General features: G+C 35.0%; 1 protein-coding gene across 1 annotated transcript in view; it reads left to right on the top strand.

Annotated features, from left to right (window-relative positions):
* Positions 1–20,000, top strand: part of LOC144958093 (fibrinogen-like protein A) — a 38,494-nt gene that overhangs the window by 14,915 nt on the left and 3,579 nt on the right. The window contains exons 4-8 of the mRNA XM_078889734.1: positions 479–568; positions 1,529–1,548; positions 11,442–11,564; positions 12,103–12,222; positions 13,887–13,987. Coding sequence (XP_078745860.1) covers positions 479–568; positions 1,529–1,548; positions 11,442–11,564; positions 12,103–12,222; positions 13,887–13,987 — 454 coding nt within the window. The remainder of the gene's footprint in view (positions 1–478; positions 569–1,528; positions 1,549–11,441; positions 11,565–12,102; positions 12,223–13,886; positions 13,988–20,000) is intronic.

A 20,000-nucleotide genomic window follows, 5' to 3' on the forward strand; every position in this document is an offset into this window, starting at 1 on the left:
CATCATCATCATCATCATCATCATCATCATCATCATCTTCATCATCGTCTTCAATCTCACCATCACGGTATTCTCAGCCATAAGGGTCCTGGTACAACACAGAATAATTTAAAGGAATGACGCGTCATCAGAAAAGAAATTATTTCAAGGATTTCTTGGTTTGGACTCTCGAAGTCAACTACTGTTATTTCATGAACATAAACATTACTTTAAAACATTACTTTTAATAATTTTTCATACAAAATGTACATAACAACTTCATAGATATAGAATAACATACAAAACACGGAATATTTCGGGCTCAAATCCTTCCTCAGCCAACAACAATAACAAAAAAAAACAATGAAAAAAATAACAGAATTAATTACTAAAAACCAGATCGACCTGAGAGAAATAGTCATTATTATATCAATAATGATTAATGATAATATCAGTATTAGTCATGTTTTTTGTTTTTGATCTGTTTTTCAACCCTTAGACTGCAATTCCAAGAGGTTTGAATCATGTGTGTCCAACTACACATGCCCAGAGGGAACCTTTCTGTCCGAGTGGAAAATGTGTGGAAGACGTGAGTTACCTCCCTTTAATATGAGATCACATGTAACCAGGTTTGCCAAATTGACATTTGAAAAATAAGTGAAAAGAAAAGAAAAAATAACTTTAAATAGCTTTAGAAATATACAATTTGCCTTCAGCATGTTACAAAAATGCTTTGAAGTCCTCAATAACAAAATATGTGGTTCCAAGGAACTATATTTTCCTTTTGAACAAGATTTATCGAGGCGAATGCAGCTCTGTGACTGGAGCCAAAAATTCATATTTCTACGAACTCTTGTGAGCTCTCGACAGGTCTGTCTGTAACCCATTGTCTCAACTCGGTGTGATTTCTGGTAGTGTTTATTGCCAACAATAGAATATTTTGGAACCCGTTGACTGCCGTTTTCTGAAAAGAAACGGACCGTCAACTAGGGAAACTTTGCCTTCAGGGGAAACTTTGGTTCGGGGGAAACTTTGCCTTCAGGGGAACCTTTGCGTTCAGGAGAAACTTTGCCTTCAGGGGAAACTTTGCGTTCAGGGAAAACTTTTTCTTCAGGGGAAACTTGAGGCAAAGGCACTCAAGTTGTGTGCCTATGTGGTCTAGTGGTATGACACCAGCCTCCGGATCGGAGGACTCTGGGTTCGAGTCCGGCTCTGAGCGGTGCATAGTTGACTTCTTGGAAAAGATTCTTTACTCACATTCTCTCTCAAATGTAATATGAGTACCTGGCCGTTAACAGCGTTGTCTCTGTCGGAAAAAATTGCAATATCGCCTAACAGGCACCATACCTCTTCTTACATCTTACGTGTTGTTGTTGGCTAGGGACCCTTTGTAAAACGCATTGAGCACGTTTAGTTGATATTGCGTTACATAAAAGCTCAAGTTTATTTTTGACGGTATTTAGATTTTCTCATCTTGCTTAAAGCCACTGACCTACTTTGAGTTAAATAACATATAAACTCTTTTTATGCACTTTTTCTTCTATTTCAGAACAAACGTGCTGCTCCAATGTAAGTAAAAAATAGGAATGATTTGACTTTCTTCAAGGGGCGTGGCTATATTGGTTGATTTGGTGCCTGGCACCGCTTCTATCTTTTAAAAATAGATTACAGCATTTTAAAAACAAATAAAACTGAGAATTGGTATATACCGCCTCTTACTAATTTGAGTAAGTCTTTTATTTAAATATTTTTCTTTCTTTTGTATTTACACATATAGCATGCTTTAAATCATTTTCTTCTGATTCTGGCACCACTTTATATTGTAAGCATGCCACGCCACTGCTTTCTTCACATGTTCTCTTGTCTCCTTGGAGAATTGATGCTTTGCGTTTAGACAAAAAAAAAACTCGCAACATCCTCCATCCGGATGTACCGGACCTTGAACGTTTATAGAGAGTATGCCGATGACGTCGCGCATATATCATCCTCGGTTGCTTCCCTTGAAGTGAGACCACTGTAACTCCCGATCGCGTTGTTTATATTGGGAACGTCAGCTGATTATGGCCGAGCCAAAACAAAACTGTCAAAATACCTAGGATTTATGCTGTCTATGGATGCAATAAATACACATAGGAATGAGTAAAGTGAATAAAATAGCAAAGAAAAAAAAGATGAAATTACCCAACAATAAATCAGTCGATGGATAGTAGGTTACTATAAATATACACAAGATGTGTCGCCATTTATGTGGATGTCGTGGCCGACTGGGTAAAGTCGTCTTTCTTAGAAGACATGTCGAGAACGACGCTGTGTGTTCAAATCCTGGTTCCGACACCTTTTTTTTCTTTCTATTTCTACAGATCGTTGCAAAGGATAAATGCCTCCCTCCCTTTTTTTCTTTAAAATCTTCTCTCTCTGTGTCTCTCTATCTCTCTCTCTCTCTCTCTCTCTCTCTCTCTCTCTCTCTCTTGATCGAATTCTATAGGGCATTGCAAATTGCAATTTTCATACCAACTTCGATCTCAAGAAGTGCATACTTAAAGAATAAATAAATAAAAATAATCAAAGAAAAGAAAATACTTTAAAAAAAACCCCACAAAAACAGAACTAAAAAATTCAGGGGGTAACCAAATGATCACTTAGAAAAAATAAATAAAACACTATAAAATATCTTGCTCAGAAACACTATAATCGAGGCAGAAAAGGAGAAAACAGAAAAAGAAAAACATCGATAAGAAACAACAATGTAATCAGATACATAAACAAATAAATAAATAGTTAAATAAATAAATAAATAAATAAATGAATGAATAAATAAATAAATAAATAAATCAATCAATCAATCAATCAATCAATCAATCATTCAATCCATCAATAGATAAAATAATCAATCAATCTATAAATAAATAAATAAATATAATATATGAATAAATAATCTCGATCAGTAACACGGAACAAATCGTCAGAGAAAAACAAGATATTTTTAGAATATTTAGAAATTTAAAAAAAGAACAAACATAAAACAAAGTAATGGAAATTAGAATCAAATTTAAGAATTTCATTCTCACAAACGGAACAAGGCCAAATAAAAGGAGAAAAAAATAGACTACCTCGCTCACGATAAAAAAAAATCAGAATGAGAGGTTGTTATTTGCTGTTTTTGTTTTGTTTTGTTTTTGTTTTTTGTTTTTGTTGTTGTTGTTTTTTATAATAATAATAATAATAATAATAATAATAATAATAATAATAATAATAATAATAATAATAATAATAATAATAATAATAATAATAATAATAGGAAGTGTAACTAATTCTCTCATAACTGTTTCCTCTAGTACTGGACGTGGCTTTCTGTTGATTGTTGAAGTTGATTCCGTGTCGATTGCTGGAAGACACTTGTCGAAGAGTCAGTAAAAGGTGTTGAGTTCGTCATCATCTATGTTTGCATTCCAATATGGGAGTCGAGTTTCCGTTAGTCCTTCTCCTCCTATTTCCCGAATCATTTCCCACGCTTTCATGGAATTTCCCGATTTTAGATTTTGTTCCATTTTTTGCTTGTAGTCTTCCTTTTCTTGTTGAGTGACGATGTTAAGTTCTTTTTCCTTAACGTGTATTTATGTTCCGTCACCGCTCATGTATACGATCTTTGTTTCATTTAGGGCATATTTCAGACGTTTTGTTTTCCATGGATTGTTGTTGGGGAAAATTCTAACTTATTTCTATTTAACATGACTCAACACAGAATGTTATATAGCTTTTCACCACGTCAGTCCATTCTTCAATCGTTCCTGCGTGGGGTTCCTGACCTCCCATAGTGGACAGGGAGGTACATACTGTGTCTTCTATCCCATTATATCTGTCCAACATGCTTTCTGTCTTTGTCTTGGAATGAGATTACTTGGTTTTGTCCTGGCCCTGGCCCGAGTCCTGGCTGGGCAGGAAACAGTCGAATGCACAATTATTGTTTTGTAAATCATCTCTCTGTTATGTACTGTGTTTGGTTTATTTTTAAACATATGATTTGTAAACATTTGAGTGTGTTCCTCTTAGCGGGTACCTGTGATTGTGTCTGGATGAGACATTTAGGTGATCTCAATCTAAGTACATTGATAGTGTGCTCTTGGAATCTACAACTGTTCCCTATTTGAACCACTTCCCCTTTTGTCTTACCTTTTCTTGGGTGCTTTAATTCTAATTCTAAAACTTTTTACTATCCCATGTTCTCCCTTTTTACTGGAGCTGATATGACCTTAATGTGTTGCAAGCGCAGACAAACCATTAAAAATAAAATAAATAAATAAATAAATCGTTCTATCTGGCAGCATTAGTGTATCCCACACAGTACATTCAACCAAAGCAAGCACTGAGACTCAAGGGTGTCGGGGTTGTGGGGGAGGGGGTGCGAGTAGTCTCAATGAGTGCCCGCTTAACCTGCCGCGGGAGCACTGTCGATTTGTTTTATAAATAATAATATGAATAATAATAATAATAATAATAATAATAATAATAATAATAATAATAATAATAATAATAATAAAATAATAATAATAATAGTAATAATAAATAATAATAATAATAATAATAATAATAATAATAATAATAATAATAATAATAATAATAATAATAATAATAATAATAATAATGATAATAATAATAATAATAATAATAATAATAATAATAATAATAATAATAATAATAATAATAATAATAATAATAATAATAATAATAATAATAATAATGATTATGATGATAAATAATGTCCACAAAATGAAAATAAAAATATGTTGTTTAAGTTGATTTAAATATAAATCTGATTGCAAATGTATTGATGTTATACGTATTGGAAAAATACTCACAATACATCTCCATCGGGGTATAACATACTAAAAGACAAAAATGTGCCAACTCGAACGTTTATAGTCAGATTTATATAATTAAGTGATAAGTTAATAATAAAAATGGCTGTCTAAAAGCAATAACAACGGGTTGACTAATGTCAAATTCATTCCTTCAATTGATGCTCTGTGTTAAATTAAAATACTCACAAAGTCCGCCAGCCAGAAATAACGCTCCAGCCTACAAATCTACATGTAACCTTGAACGTTTATAGTCTGATATTTTAATGAGAACTAATCATAAAAATTGATGTCTAAAAACAATAACAAAGGGATGAATGACGTCCATTTGGTTCCTTCTATACATATCCAAGAACTTTATTCACTCCATCCGCTCTCTCCTCCTTCGATATATATGTATCTATTCTCTCATCACTTTCTTGTACAGCTATGCATGTGATCTTGTGGTATTACACTCGCCTTTGGATCGGACGCTACTGGGTTCGAGTTCCGCTCTGAATGGCGCAAAATTGAGTCCTTAGAAAAGGCTCTTTACTCGCATTCTCTCACCTTGTTCACGTCTAAAATGAGTACGTCGCTGTGTGAAGGTCGTCTCTGTAGGGAAACAATTGTAATATCGCCTGACAGGGGTCATGTCTCATCTAACATGGCATGTTGTTGGCCAAGGACCCTTATATAGTGATTGAATATTGCGTTATATATAAAGAAAGTATCTTTTTGTTTTTGTTTTGTATACAACATTCCTCTCTCTCTCTCTCTCTCTCTCTCTCTCTCTCTCTCTCTCTCTCTCTCTCTCTCTCTCTCTCGACATGTTACATTATTATAATAATAATAATAATAATAATAATCTTTATTGTCCAAATTAAAGGCAATTCATGTGAGGTAAACAATGCTCAGTTTGGTTCATGGTATGAACATCAACACATTTACAAATACAGACACAGCCATACACGAACATACACGCTTGCACATTGTTTCTACACGTGTATACAAAAGAAATGAGCGTACATACAAACACATATACATACATACATACATACATACATACATACATACATGCAGACATACATACAAACCAGCATATCATCGTATATGCATGCCTACATTCATACATACATACATACATACATACATACATACATACATACATACATACATACATACATACATACATACATACATACATACATATATACATACACACAGACACACACACAGACAGATAGAACGATACGATATATTTGCTGGGACAGCAGATAACCATATTATAAATATAGTGTCTTATATTAAGAAGAAGATGGCAATGATTGTGATGATGATGATGATGATGATGATGATGATGATGATGATGATGATGATGATGATGATGATGATGATGATGACTACGATAATGATGATGATGATGATGATGATGATGATGATGATGATGATGATGATGATGATGATGATGATGATGATGATAACGACGGCGGCAATGTCGATGATGATGATTCACGACACTGCTTCTCGTTATTTTCATTGGTTGTCTCATTTTTCCACAGAAGATTTGTTAATTAATTTTATGGCGGTTGGAATGAAGGTTGTCTTATGTCGATTTGTCCGACATTTTGCTTCTAGATACCGTCTTCCGGAGCGCAGAAGTTGGAATTTTTCGTTCAGCGGATGCCTCTTTTCGTTGATAATGTTAAAAGATTTCTTCTCAACTGCATTAATATAAGTTGTGTCAAGGCTTCTAAGGTCTGTGTTAATTATTTTTGAAGCCTCTCTGAGGGTTCTATGTAGTTTGGATTTTTCTTTTGTTCCACAGCTTCCATACCACGTTGTGATGCCAAACGAAACGATACTCAATATTAATTATAGCTATTACTACAGTTGATGCGAATACCTTGGACGGGTATTGATTCTATGCGTTTAGGCAAAATTCTCACAACATCCGCCAGCCGGAAATATCGTATCGACACACAAAACGTCTGATTGATATAATTTAGTGAGAACTAATTACCAAAATGACTGCCTTAATACAATAACAAAGAGTTGAGTGATGTCAATTTCGTTCGTTCAACAGTCTGATTGATATAAATTAATGAGAAATAATCAATATTGTGCGCAAGACGGAAAATAGAATAGAGAGACAGTAACTGGGTCCGGTGACGTGTGTGGGCAAAAAGCATCTGCAACTGACGCACAGTGTCACACCGACCCAGACGAGTCGCATCACCGGTACAAAACTCAACGTCAATGAGAGCCCTTAAAGTGAAGTGACACAGATCAATTGTGTTGTTATGACGAGTGTTGCATGTGACAAACTGAATGAGTCCGGAGATTGTGTGTTGGCAATGGTTGAAATCGCCATTAATTATTTAGGGGCTGTCTAGGTATCTGAGTAACAGTTGCGACGTGTGTTCTTCCAGTGTTTGTTTTGCTTGATCATTGTTTGATCGGGGGAACGAAAACAACAACAATGTTGACGATACTAAATTCGCATTAAGTGCGGGCGAAGTGACGATGATATAAATCCTATATTAGGTGTGTTATTTTTTTCACGATGTTCACCATTTTACACCATTTGTCATTCACGTAAAGACACAGTCCGCTGCCTTTGATTTTCCCAATGGTGGGGTCTCTGTCGCTTCTAAAAAGGGTAAAAATGTCAAGATTAACACTGGCATCAGTTGGGGAGCGTTCACATATTACGTCATCAGCTAGGGGGGGAGGGGGGGGGGTCTACCAAATGTTGACATGTGTTGACATGGGGGGGGGGGGGGTCAGACCCAAGATGATGTCATCAAAACATAGGCAAATTAAGCCTATATCAAAGTTTGTTCCTTTCAAAACAGCTAAAGATAAATTGCTATGGTGAGTATTGCCCATCTCTCAAGAAACAAGATGGGAAAGGGGTATCACTTCTCAAAAGGCGAACTTGCCCTAAATGTTCATTGTATCACTCCTCGATCACAGCAATGAAAGACCATTCACGAAAATGCGGCATACAAGAAGAACAGCAAATGGGAGAAAATGATGACGATGAAGATGAAATTGATGATACTATTTATAGTACATTGCCAGAGGTCCAAGGCAGAAACATTTTTGAATCAATTCATTTTATGTTTGGAAATTGAAACAGAAATTCATTCCACTAAAAAACTAATATGCTATAAAATAATTTGCCTCCAATACTATTTTAAATTACACTTTCTGAATTTTGTTAATAGCACCTGCACCAAGTAGCCTAATTTAAATAATGTTTGTTAGATTTTATCTTTGCAAATTTAAATTTTATGTCCCCATTGTATCGTAGAACATAAATTATCAACAGTTTCTGAAATTAATAAAATGTCTGAATGTGTTTTATCAAACGTTGATAATCAATGTTTATGGTTTGAAAAACGAATAATAAATATTGTGAAATTAAAGTTATCTTTTAGTTTTTATCAAATTAGATGACGTCATCTTCTGTTGGGGGGGGGGGGGGTCAGGTCAATGGTGACAAGTGATGACTTGGGGGAGGGGGGGGGGTCTAAAAAGGGCAAATTTTTGATGACGTAATATGTGAACGCTCCCTTGTCTAATAATGGCAGCCATGTTTTGGTTAAACAAATGACACACGCATTTCTGTATTCAGTGTCGATTCTAACGGGAGGAGTGAGTGTGTCGGATTTGTTTCTTATTGACAGCACATTTGACAGGATGATGGAGGGAAGAGGTGGTCGATGCCCCCCCCCCCCTTCCCCGTCTCTTCAATCTTTGTCTAACTCCTTCCATTCATTGTCCCTTTTAGACTATTTATAATTTCTTCATACGCAGTTTGTACAACGGTTGGTAATGGCGGTGTTTTTGCAGGTCGCAGCTGTAGGGGTCTAATCTAGTATACACATAACCGCCGCCGTGTTGTCGTTGTTTTGTTGTTTCAAGTTGTTGACATTCACTCCATGATGTTGTTAATGACACATAATCCTCCAAAGAAAAGGGACACACGAATATAAATCTGAATATTAGAAAACGACTAATAAAGAAATAGAGAAAATAACTGAGAGCAGTGAAGCCGTGTGTCGCAACTGAGCAGCACCGACAAGAAGAAGAAGAAGAAGAAGAAGAAGAAGGAGGAGGAGGAGGAGGAGGAGGAGGAGGAGGAGGAGGAGGAGGAGAATACCCCACTGTAAAGCGCTTTGAGAACTTTAAGTGATAAATTGCTCTATATCAAAACTCAAGGTTTTAAAGATCATGTTTTCGTTCCCTGGATGCCAGAAATCGAAACTGTAGTGATGAAAATAAATAGGCGATAAAATGTATTCCATTTTTATGATTTGTTCCCACTACTTGTAGCGTATGGCTACACCTCCAAAGTCATTTCGTGAAGCCAGGTTTAGAAGACTTCCTCCGTCTTAAGAGCTGTTTCATATTCATCTGCAAGTTTAGATTCTGGACAGTGGAAGATGATGTGATCGCTGGTCTCTGGAACTGCCCGACATCTCCGGCAAGCATCACTGTTCCCAAGGTTCCATATGCATATATCTGATGCAGTTCTGCCATGTCCTGTTAAGAGGCGATTTGAGGAAACCCAGTATTTCTTGTCATTGTGAAATTAAATTAAATTCTCACTAAATTCGATCAGTCATACAAGAAACGTTCAGGGTTACATATAGTTTTGTGTGTTTGGCATCGTTAAATCCGGGTGGCAGAGGTTGACAGTAATTTCCGTAAAAGAATAGCATCATATAATGTAGTTTGTTAATGTTTATATTTCGCACTGAGCATTTGTACAGCAAGATATCAAAGTGATTAATTCTCAATCAATTCAATCAATCAGACAAAAGGTAGAACAAAATTGACACCACGAAGCTCTTTGTTATTGTTTTTAACCAGCCATTGCTATGATTTATTCTCACTAAATTTTATCAATCAGACTATAAGGTCCACGGTTACACCTAGTTTTGTGTGTTGGTATGTTATATCCGGCAATCGGATGTTATGAGTATTTTGGCTAAACTCAATGGCATCAATTTTACATTTTGAACACCTTCGTCGCCCCGATATAAGACCGTTTTGAGAGTGTGGCGCACTTTTTTGCTGTTATTTTGATTCCTTGTCATTCGTGGTATTCATGTTATGCGGCGATGTGGTCCAGTGGTATGACACTCACCATCTGATCTGAAGGTCCTGGGTTCGAGTCCTGCTATGACGGCGCATAGTGGAGTCCTTGGAAAAGGCACTTTACGCACATTCTCTCTCAGTTCTCAGGTGTAAAATGAGTATCTGTCCGTTACCAGCGTTGTCTCTGTCCGAATAAAAAAAATATAATATCTCCTAACAGGCGTCATGTCGCGTCTTAAATGTTAAATGTTATTGTTGGATAGGGATGTGGTGTAAAGCGTTTTGAGCATATTTAGTGGATATTGCGCGATAGACAAGTTAAAGTTTTAAAAAATAAACATGTAGATGTGCAGCTTTGTGATCTTGTAGTATGGCACTCCCCTTCGGATCACAAGGTCATGGGTTCGTGTCCCGCTCTGAGCAGCGCATATTTGAGTCCTTGGAAAAAGCTCTTTCACATCTGAGTACCGTGAGAGAATGTGAATAGAGAGCCTTTTACAAGGACTGAACTATGCGCCGAGCGAGGCTCCAACCCAGGATCTTCCTATCTGAAAACGAGTGAGTGCCATACCACAAGACCACATAGTAGTGTGGGGTAGTTGCACACATATGTAATGGCTGGATCACATAGTGGTTTTTTGATAGATAGTAATATTATCCTTTGCGTTGTGTTATGTTGTAGATGTTAATAATGACTAAATAGTTCAAGGGCCGATGATGATAACTGAATGTACAACATCCAGACATTCTAATAAAAGTCCATATTCCAAGTTTCATTTCTTACAGTTTTATTTGTTGTGATGAATTCCAAATCCAAATCAAATAGCATGGTCATAATTCAATAAGTTTCATAAATTCCAAATCCGTAAAATCAATCCAAATGTTATGTCATTTTGCCTAAGTAACAATTTTCAATATACGTATAATATTTCAAAGTCCGTAAAATAAAAGATTCTTAGTTGGACACTAGGAACGTGCAGCTCATTGTCAAGTTGAATCGAAGAATAATCTAGAATCTAGCAACACTATCTTTTTCACCTATTGTAAATTATTTCAAGCCACACCTCTTACTAGTTTTGAGAGTTCCCTGTCAGTCTACAATCCAACCTCTAAGAGTAAGATCAAATCATATTCAAACCTGAAACGTCAATTGCTACATATTAATGTTAAACCCCGCCTTTTATGATATAATATTACTTTTGGTAAACGTCAGTTGTACGTTCAGTACGCCCAAATAATCTGTACGCCCAAATAACAAATTCCGACTATAATTTGATGCTATCATCCCCAAATACCAAGTAACAACGATCAAAGAAAGTAATTTTCTAGTACTCAATATAATGTCGAATCCTTTAACTTTGGAACGTAAAACTGACCTAGACTACTCAATATAATGACCAAGTTTAACTGATACACAAGCACTGTGAACTTATTAAACCCACTTGCTTTAAGCTAACTCTCTTACAATAGCCGCAGTGTTTATCTTTCATTCCTTGCCATGTTTTCATTCCCAAGCCCCCAGACGAGTGTGAGGAGATACGACTTCCTGAGTATAATCACGTGACCATCACGCACACGCTGGGATTCCCTGTCGTTTGTGACTCGGTAACCGATGGCGGTGGTTGGACCATCATACAGGTGAATTTGGAGGAGGGAGGGTGGAGGAATTTACTCGTCATGTACATATTATTTGCAGGTCTGCTAACCCAAACAAATTGTTGTAATGGAAGCAATCTCAATCACATAATATTATGTATTTTCCATTACAACAGCATTAAAAACATGCCCATAATTGCTTCGGATAGCAGACCTGTACGACAGAAGGAGTTACTCCCGCTGACTCATCTTCATCATCATCGTCGTCGTCGTCGTCATCAGTGTTACTATTATTATTGTTATTATTATTAATTTTATTACTATTATTATTATATTACAACTATTAGTAATAATAATAATAATAATAATAATAATAATAATAATAATAATAATAATAATAATAATAATAATAATAATAATAATAATAATAATAATAATAATAATAATAATAACATCGTTATTATCATATAAAAATCAGTATCATCATTAAAATGCCATTGGCATATTTATTATATGCTCGCCTTTCCCATAACAACCCATGACAGATTTCAGGTGAACTTGTCATAATGTTTGTTTTCAGCGTAGATTTGATGGTCTACAAAGCTTTGACCAGACATGGGATGCTTATGAAAAAGGCTTTGGTGATATTAACAGAGAATTTTGGATGGGCTTTGATCATATTATTAAATTATTGCAAATGGTAAGAACTCCCAACGGTACTTTAAACACCATAGCTCAATTTTATCAACTTTTGCGACTCCAAAACCATCACAAAATGTAATCTCTTCTACGACACAAAACATCACCTGATCTTATCACTTCAATACAATCACTTTCCCCAAATATTATCACTTTTACAACGACCACCACCATCATCCAATCCTATCACCCTTATTACCAAAAGCATTACCCATTCTTAAAACATTTACGAGCTAAACCGTCACTCAATATTACCACTTCTACAACCAACACCATCACCCAATCTTAACACTTTTACAACCCAAAACATCAGCTGATCAAATCACTCCTCGACTCAATACATCACCAGTTGCATCACTTCTGCAACCAAAACCATCGCCCAATCTTATCATTATCACAATCCAAACCGTCGCCCAATCTTATCATCATTACAATCCAAACCATCACCCAATCATATCACTTCTAGAACCAAAAAACATCATCCAATCTTATCGCTACCCCCTCATTTCTACCACCACCACCACCACCACCACCAAAACCACAAACATCAAAACAACAACCACCACCACCACCACCACCAAAACCACAAACATCAAAACCACAACCACCACCACCACCAAAACCACAAACATCAAAACCACAACCACCACCACCACCAAAACCACAAACATCAAAACCACAACCACCACCACCACCAAAACCACAAACATCAAAACCACAACCACCACCACCACCACCACCACCACAACAACAACAACAACAACAACAACAACAACAACAACAACAACGTCTTGTATAAGCGTAACTCTTGATAATATTTGATTTCAATTTTAGGTTGTTTGTTTTTGTTTTTGTTTAGTTTGTCTTAGTTTTAGTCTTTTCGTTATTTTTTTTTTTTTGGATGGGGGGGGGGGGGGGGGGGGGGGGGGGGGGGGGGGGGTTCAGTTCCGTTAGACCGGTGGAGATGGAGTTTATTCCGGTTTCTTTCACATGAAACGGAGAATAGTAACCGCTTGCTTCCTTTTGGATTGGACGCTAGTCTATCACAGAGTTCTTTCTGTCAGATCTAAGACGCCCAACTACTCGATCAATGCTGAGTGGACAGACAGGGTGGGGGGGGGGGGGTGTCGATCTCGATCCTATTGCGCGTAACGCGAGTGCTCTACCAAATAACCTGTCGGACCCATCTGTTTTTCTTTTTAAATTTTTATTTGTGTTTTCATTTATCTTATTTCCTTGCAGCTTTTCTATATATGCTTTTCGAATTCTTAATGACTGCGCTTAAAATAACGTCAATTTTCTTTTGTTCCAAATTATTGTTTTTTTTTTTTTTAATAGAGCAATAATATAGCGCAATATCCACTAATCGTGCACAAATGATTTGCTAGGTGTTTCTAGCCAACAGAAACACTTTACATGTAGGACGTGCCTTTTGAGCGACTTTACCCTTTTTCCGACAGAGACAACAATGTTGACGGTCGGATACTCATTTTACACATGAGTACGGTGAGAGAATGTGAGTAAGAAGCATTTTTCAAGGACTCAGCAATCCACCGCCCAGGGCAGGACTCGTATCCAGGACCTTCCCATCCGAAGATAAGTGTCTCACACTAGACCATATACCCGCACTGTGTATTCTTCAATTAATTTCCGTTCCATCCACAGGGCGAACACGAAATAAGGTTCGAAATGCATCTGTCCAGAGGGAAAAGAAAATTCGTGCAGTACAAAAAATTTGGATTGGGAGGAAAGGATGATTATTATAGGTGGGTTTCTGGAGTCATGACGTCATGCCTGCCTTTCTTCCGGCTCAAAACTCCTTAGAAGTGTGCGATCACTCTTACGGACAACGCATAAACACTGAATAAGTTACATAAACCAGACAATGCATAAACAGTGAATACGTGACATAAACCGGACAATGCATAAACAATGAATAAGTTACACAGACCGAACAAAACATAAATTATGAATAAGTTACACAAACCGACCAAAGCATAAACTATGTATAAGTTACATAAACCGAACAATGCATAAACTATGTATAAGTTACATAAACCGAACAATGCATAAACTATGTATAAGTTACATAACCGAAACAAGCATAAACTATGTATAAGTTACATAAACCGAACAATGCATAAACTATGTATAAGTTACACCGACCGAATAAAGCATAAACTATGTATAAGTTACACAAACCGAACAAAGCATAGACTATGTATAAGTTACATACACCGAACAATGCATAATCAATGTATAAATTAAATTAATCCGACAATGCATAAACTATGTATAAGTTACATAATCCTAACAATGCATAATCAATGTATAAGTTACATAAACCGGACAATTCATAAACAATATATAAGTTACGCAGAGCCAAGATTACGGGAGGTAAAAACGCGAGGATGGATGATCTGTATTGACGACCAGCATTTATAATTTAGGATAGAAAGTAAGATGCCATCACTCTATAACCAGAACATCAGTTACACAACGTTTGTATTCAGTCCTCCAGAGGAACACTATTGTTCTCTTTTGACATGACTTATTCGAGACGGGTTGCTACTTTTGACCATGAGCAAGTCTAAACAATAATAGCTTTTTAAAAAAGTGTGTGTGTGTGTGTGTGTGTGTGTGTGAGAGAGACATATATATATATATATATATATATATATATATATATATATATATATATATAATTTTCAAGTATAATTGTGATTATTTAACAACATTGTTTCAAGCGTTAGCTCTCATTAACATCTCATCTTCCTGGTGAGAGCTAGCGCTTAAACAATGTTGTAGAAGTTAAATAATCATAATTATACTTGAATTTTTAAAAATAAATAGCTTCTTTTGTCAAAAAGTTGAGCAATATTATATCATGTTTTTTGTTTTTATAATATATATATATATATATATATATATATATATATATATATATATATATATAATATATATATATATGTATATATATATATATATATATATATATATATTATATATATATATATATATATATATATATATATATATCGATGGCCCGTTGATCAAACCTCCGATGTAGCGTTTTTGCCAGTCCGCTGATCTAACCTCTGATGTCAACTTCAGAGATAAGCACGCCCTCTTGTTCTTTTGTTTCAAGTTGATCAATCTCTGATGTTAGTTCAGAGATTTAATCATCTGGTTTTGATTTCAAGGTAGACGGAGATGTAATGCGCTATCCTCTGTAAAGTGATCGAAGTACGTCTTGTAAATTATGTATAGCGGGTTTTCGTGGGTTAATAAAATTGTGACCCATCGTCTCCAAGTGGTATTATGTCGGGATGAAGGTAGAAGTTGATTTTATAGCCACACATATCAAACTTGGGGTTCGTTTCTCTTCATTATTATGGGGAATAAATTGTATTTCTTGAATTGCAAAAGTATTCTTAGTTCTTTTTTCTCATCATTTTATCTTCAAAATCTATTTTCGAGATCCCGTTCATCCCGACATAATATCGTTTTGAGACGATGGGTAACATTTGTGGTTATAATTGTAACTTGAATAGTTTGTTTTACAATTTATATATAGGTTTGTTTTGACTTCTAAGCATATTGAAATACTATAATCCTTTTGGGCATCAATAAATACCACAGCTACTGAATAATCAATGTGGTAGTTGGGTAGTTAAGATGAATAAACAAAACATTGGTTGGCAGGAAATGAGTATGTCCTTTGTAAGGAAGCACGAATTAAAACAGAATGCTAGATATTTCTAAAAGGTGCGCAATTGATTAAGTGAAAAGAGGGGAGGCGGGGAGGAACTGTGTAATGCAGTTTAGGAAGTGAAATATAAACACATGTAGACTGTTGTTGGAAGATAAATACAATGGAATTGAAATTCCTTTCTTAAAACAATATAGGCTAGCCTTGTGGAGAATATTGTGCCATTTGAGTCAATAAAAAAAATTATACGGCGCACAACTCTACTGAAAGATTTGAAAATTAGAAATGTATTTTTTACAGATAGATAAATAGATAATTTGATTTCCTTTTATAATCTAAAGTCAGTTTGAAAGTTCGTCGAGTCAAACCGATATCATGAAATATGTACCGACGACACTAACACTCTAAAAAACAACCAATTTCGACACTGTAAAAAGTTGTCAGTTTGGCGTTTTTACGCAAATCGTCGCATTCGAAATAATGTATTCACTTAATTACTTTAAGGATTTCAGATCTACACTAAGTTTTCAACAGTTTTCATCTATTTATGACATCAAGTATTATTATTGCCCATTTGATACTTTCAATGTGATGGTTTCGGGTGGATAATAAACAGGTTTAACCTCTTTGGTAATAAATCAAATAATAATAATAATAATCTAAAAAATCGAAATTTAAAATGAAGAAAATAGAAGTTGCATAAAAGGTAAAATAAGGTTTTAGAAAGACCTTATTCAATGTTATGAATAGTCAGGTGGCTCCGAAGCGCAGTGGATAAGCTGTCAGATTCTAACCTTGGAAGTACTGGGTTCAATCCCATTGTGTGTGGACATTTTAATAAAAAAGTTTACTTTATTGAGAAAGACATCATTTTCGTTGTTATAGTTACTGGACATATATTTAAAACCTTAAATTAATCTATTATTATAATATAATAATAATAATAATAATAATAATAATAATAATAATAATAATAATAATTATTATTATTATTATTATTATTATTATTATTATTATTATTTATTATTATTATTATTATATTTAAAAGAAAAACAACAACATCGGTACCATTCAATGTGTTATCGACGTGCATTTATATGTAAACGTCGATTGTTATCATTTTATAATATTTTATCATTATCATCAGTGTATTCTTTTACCGCGTCTTTGTCATTTTATTGGGTTTTTTTTTTTTCTTTTTTTTTTTCTTCTTCCTCTTTTTTTGTCTTTGATTTGTTTTTGTTGTTTTTCAAAAACTTCCTGTCCCACCATTGTTTATGTCTATTTAACTTATCTACGCCATTCACTCTCATTCGTTCTTAGTGTCTTATTCGTCGTTTTTTGTTGATAAAGGGGAAATCAGAAACGTCCACAGTATGTCTTCGTCTATTAAATTGAGGCTTACAATTCAACACTTATGGTTATTTTTTCGACCTTAAAGCAGCTACATTTTCATTAATCAACCAGCAGCGCCAACGGAGGTGCATAAAAATGGTGCGTTTTTGTATACCTCCAGTGAGATGCATAAAACGGTGCCAAACGCCACAAACATGATCACCAGAGTACTGTACTGTAAGGTAAGTTCTCGATCCCAGGATCGTCTTTCAACTCTGCTCACGTCTACTACTTCAGGTTTATTTTCGCAGTTGATTTTATTACCACAACATGTTTTCATACACGGACAACTATATGTTGCTGTGTCACGGGTCAGCGGCTATAGCGGCTTACACTTCATGTTGGACCACACAGAAAAATCAACAGAGGATGTACCAAGTTACACAGACAGCGTTGTTTACCAATCTGCCCTCATTTAATGATGGTGGGTATAATATCAAATGAAAATAGTTCCTTCCCCGCGAAATTGAGGGCCTTTTTACTAGTAATAATAATAATATAATAATAATAATAATAATAATAATAATAATAATCATAATAATAATAATAATAATAATAATAATAATAATAATAATAATAATAATAATAATAATAATAATAATAATAATAATATATTAAAATAATAATAATAATAATAATAATAATAATAATAGTAATAATAATAATAATAATAATAATAATAATTATTATTATTATTATATTATTATATTATTATTATATTATAATTATATATTATTATCATGATAGTGACACTGACAACTCGTACAATTCACTACAAAGTATTAAGAAAAGTATTTAGATCAGAGGATAGCGAATAAGTAGCAGCTCTCCTTCTATCTCAAAACCCGTTGATCAAACCTCGAAAGTGACATCGGAGGATTGATTGTCGTGAAAATTTCGGGCGCGAAACTCTGATGTCGACATCAGAGCTTTGATCAACGGATTCGCGAAAACGCTACTTCAGAGGTTTCCTCATCGCGCCGTCGATATATATATATATATATATATATATATATATATATATATATATATATTATATATAACACATCACATGCTCACATTCGTTTTTCTTCATTAATTTAACAGGGGGGGGGGATTTGCGAAGTGGCCGAGTAGTTAAGTCATTGCAGTGTGACCCGGAAGGTCCAGGGGATCGAGCCCCGCTTTAGGCACGTTCGGTTTTTTTCCTTGGGCAAGATTATTATCCCCCAGTTTGCTCACTTGGACAACATGGGGTGATTCCTGTTGACATCAGACATCTTGTTTGATGAATTATCTATATTCCTTCGTGGAATGCCTAGGCGACGAAATCTTATGATGGCTTAGGGGAAGGGCATAATAACAACATTTAACATACAACAGCTTTTGGCCTCTCAATAACACAATGATATTATAGGGAAGTTTTCTTCCATCGTCGCCTGTGATCTTGAGCAGGTTGCACTCTTGAGTCCTATAATAGAGAAGTAAACCGTGATGTCAAAAAACTGGTTCCAGTCTCATTGGAAGTGTAAAAATACTCATCCGGAGGACTGGATAAATACATCGTGTAATTGATCTTCTGGTTTCAGAGTGATGGCTTCTTATTTTCTAGTCTAAATATAGATATGCTGGTCGTCAATAAAGATCGTCTATCCTCGCTCTTTTACTTCCTGTAATCCTTAGAATCTGCCTATACATTATGCTACTGATATATTTATGCCACCCTCAGATTCAATATGTAACCTATTCATTTTTAGTACTCCGAAGGACTAACTACTTACACACTTCCAAGGATTTTGAAACCGGAAGAGTGGAAGGTGTGACGTCACGACTTCTCTGACCTTTTGTTCTGTCTGTTTTGTATTGGGCTGTATGGTGCAGCTTTGTACTCTAGTGAGGTATGACTCTAGCACTAAGATCGAAATGTCCAGAGTTCGAGAGCTGCTCTTAGTTGAGTCCTTGGACAAGGTTCTTTACTACATTCTCTCACCGTAATCAGGTGTAAAATGCGTACCTGGCCGTTAACAGCTTGTCGAAAAAAAAAACCAATTTAACCTAACAGGCGTCATGTTTTGTCCTACATGTGCTGTTGGCAAGGGAATATTTGTAGAGCGCTTTGAGCACTTTAAGTGGAAATTGCGCTACTTAAAAGCTCGATTTTTTACATTGTCCACTGAATACACTGCAATATTCGAATATAGACGTTTGTCTAACTGTAAAAATTACTCGTAAAATCCTAAACGAATGAATACTACAATCTTAAAACAACACCATTGACAACAAAAGCAGCAGCAACAGCAACAACACTATTATTAATAATAATAATAATAATATAATAATAATAATAATAATAATAATAATAATAATAATAATAATAATAATAATAATAATATAATAATAATATTAAGAAGAAGAAGAAGAAGAAGAAGAAGAAGAAGAAGAATGATATGATGATGATGATGATGATGATGATGATGATGATGATGATGATGATGATGATGATGATGATGATGATGATGGAAACGTGAACCAGAAATAGCAGTTGTTTGCTATCCTTTGGATATGACGCAAGTCTAACGCAAAGTACTTTCCGCAAGATCTAACAGACACAGCTGCATAATCACAGAAAATTATCTCGAATCACCCGGGATCGATCTCGGTCTCATTGTCCGTCTAGCGAGAGCTCTACCGAC

Source organism: Berghia stephanieae, chromosome 12 (assembly GCF_034508935.2).
Source record: "Berghia stephanieae isolate SIO BIC M18660-M18661 chromosome 12, UCSD_Bste_1.3, whole genome shotgun sequence".
NCBI classification, from domain to species: domain Eukaryota; kingdom Metazoa; phylum Mollusca; class Gastropoda; order Nudibranchia; family Aeolidiidae; genus Berghia; species Berghia stephanieae.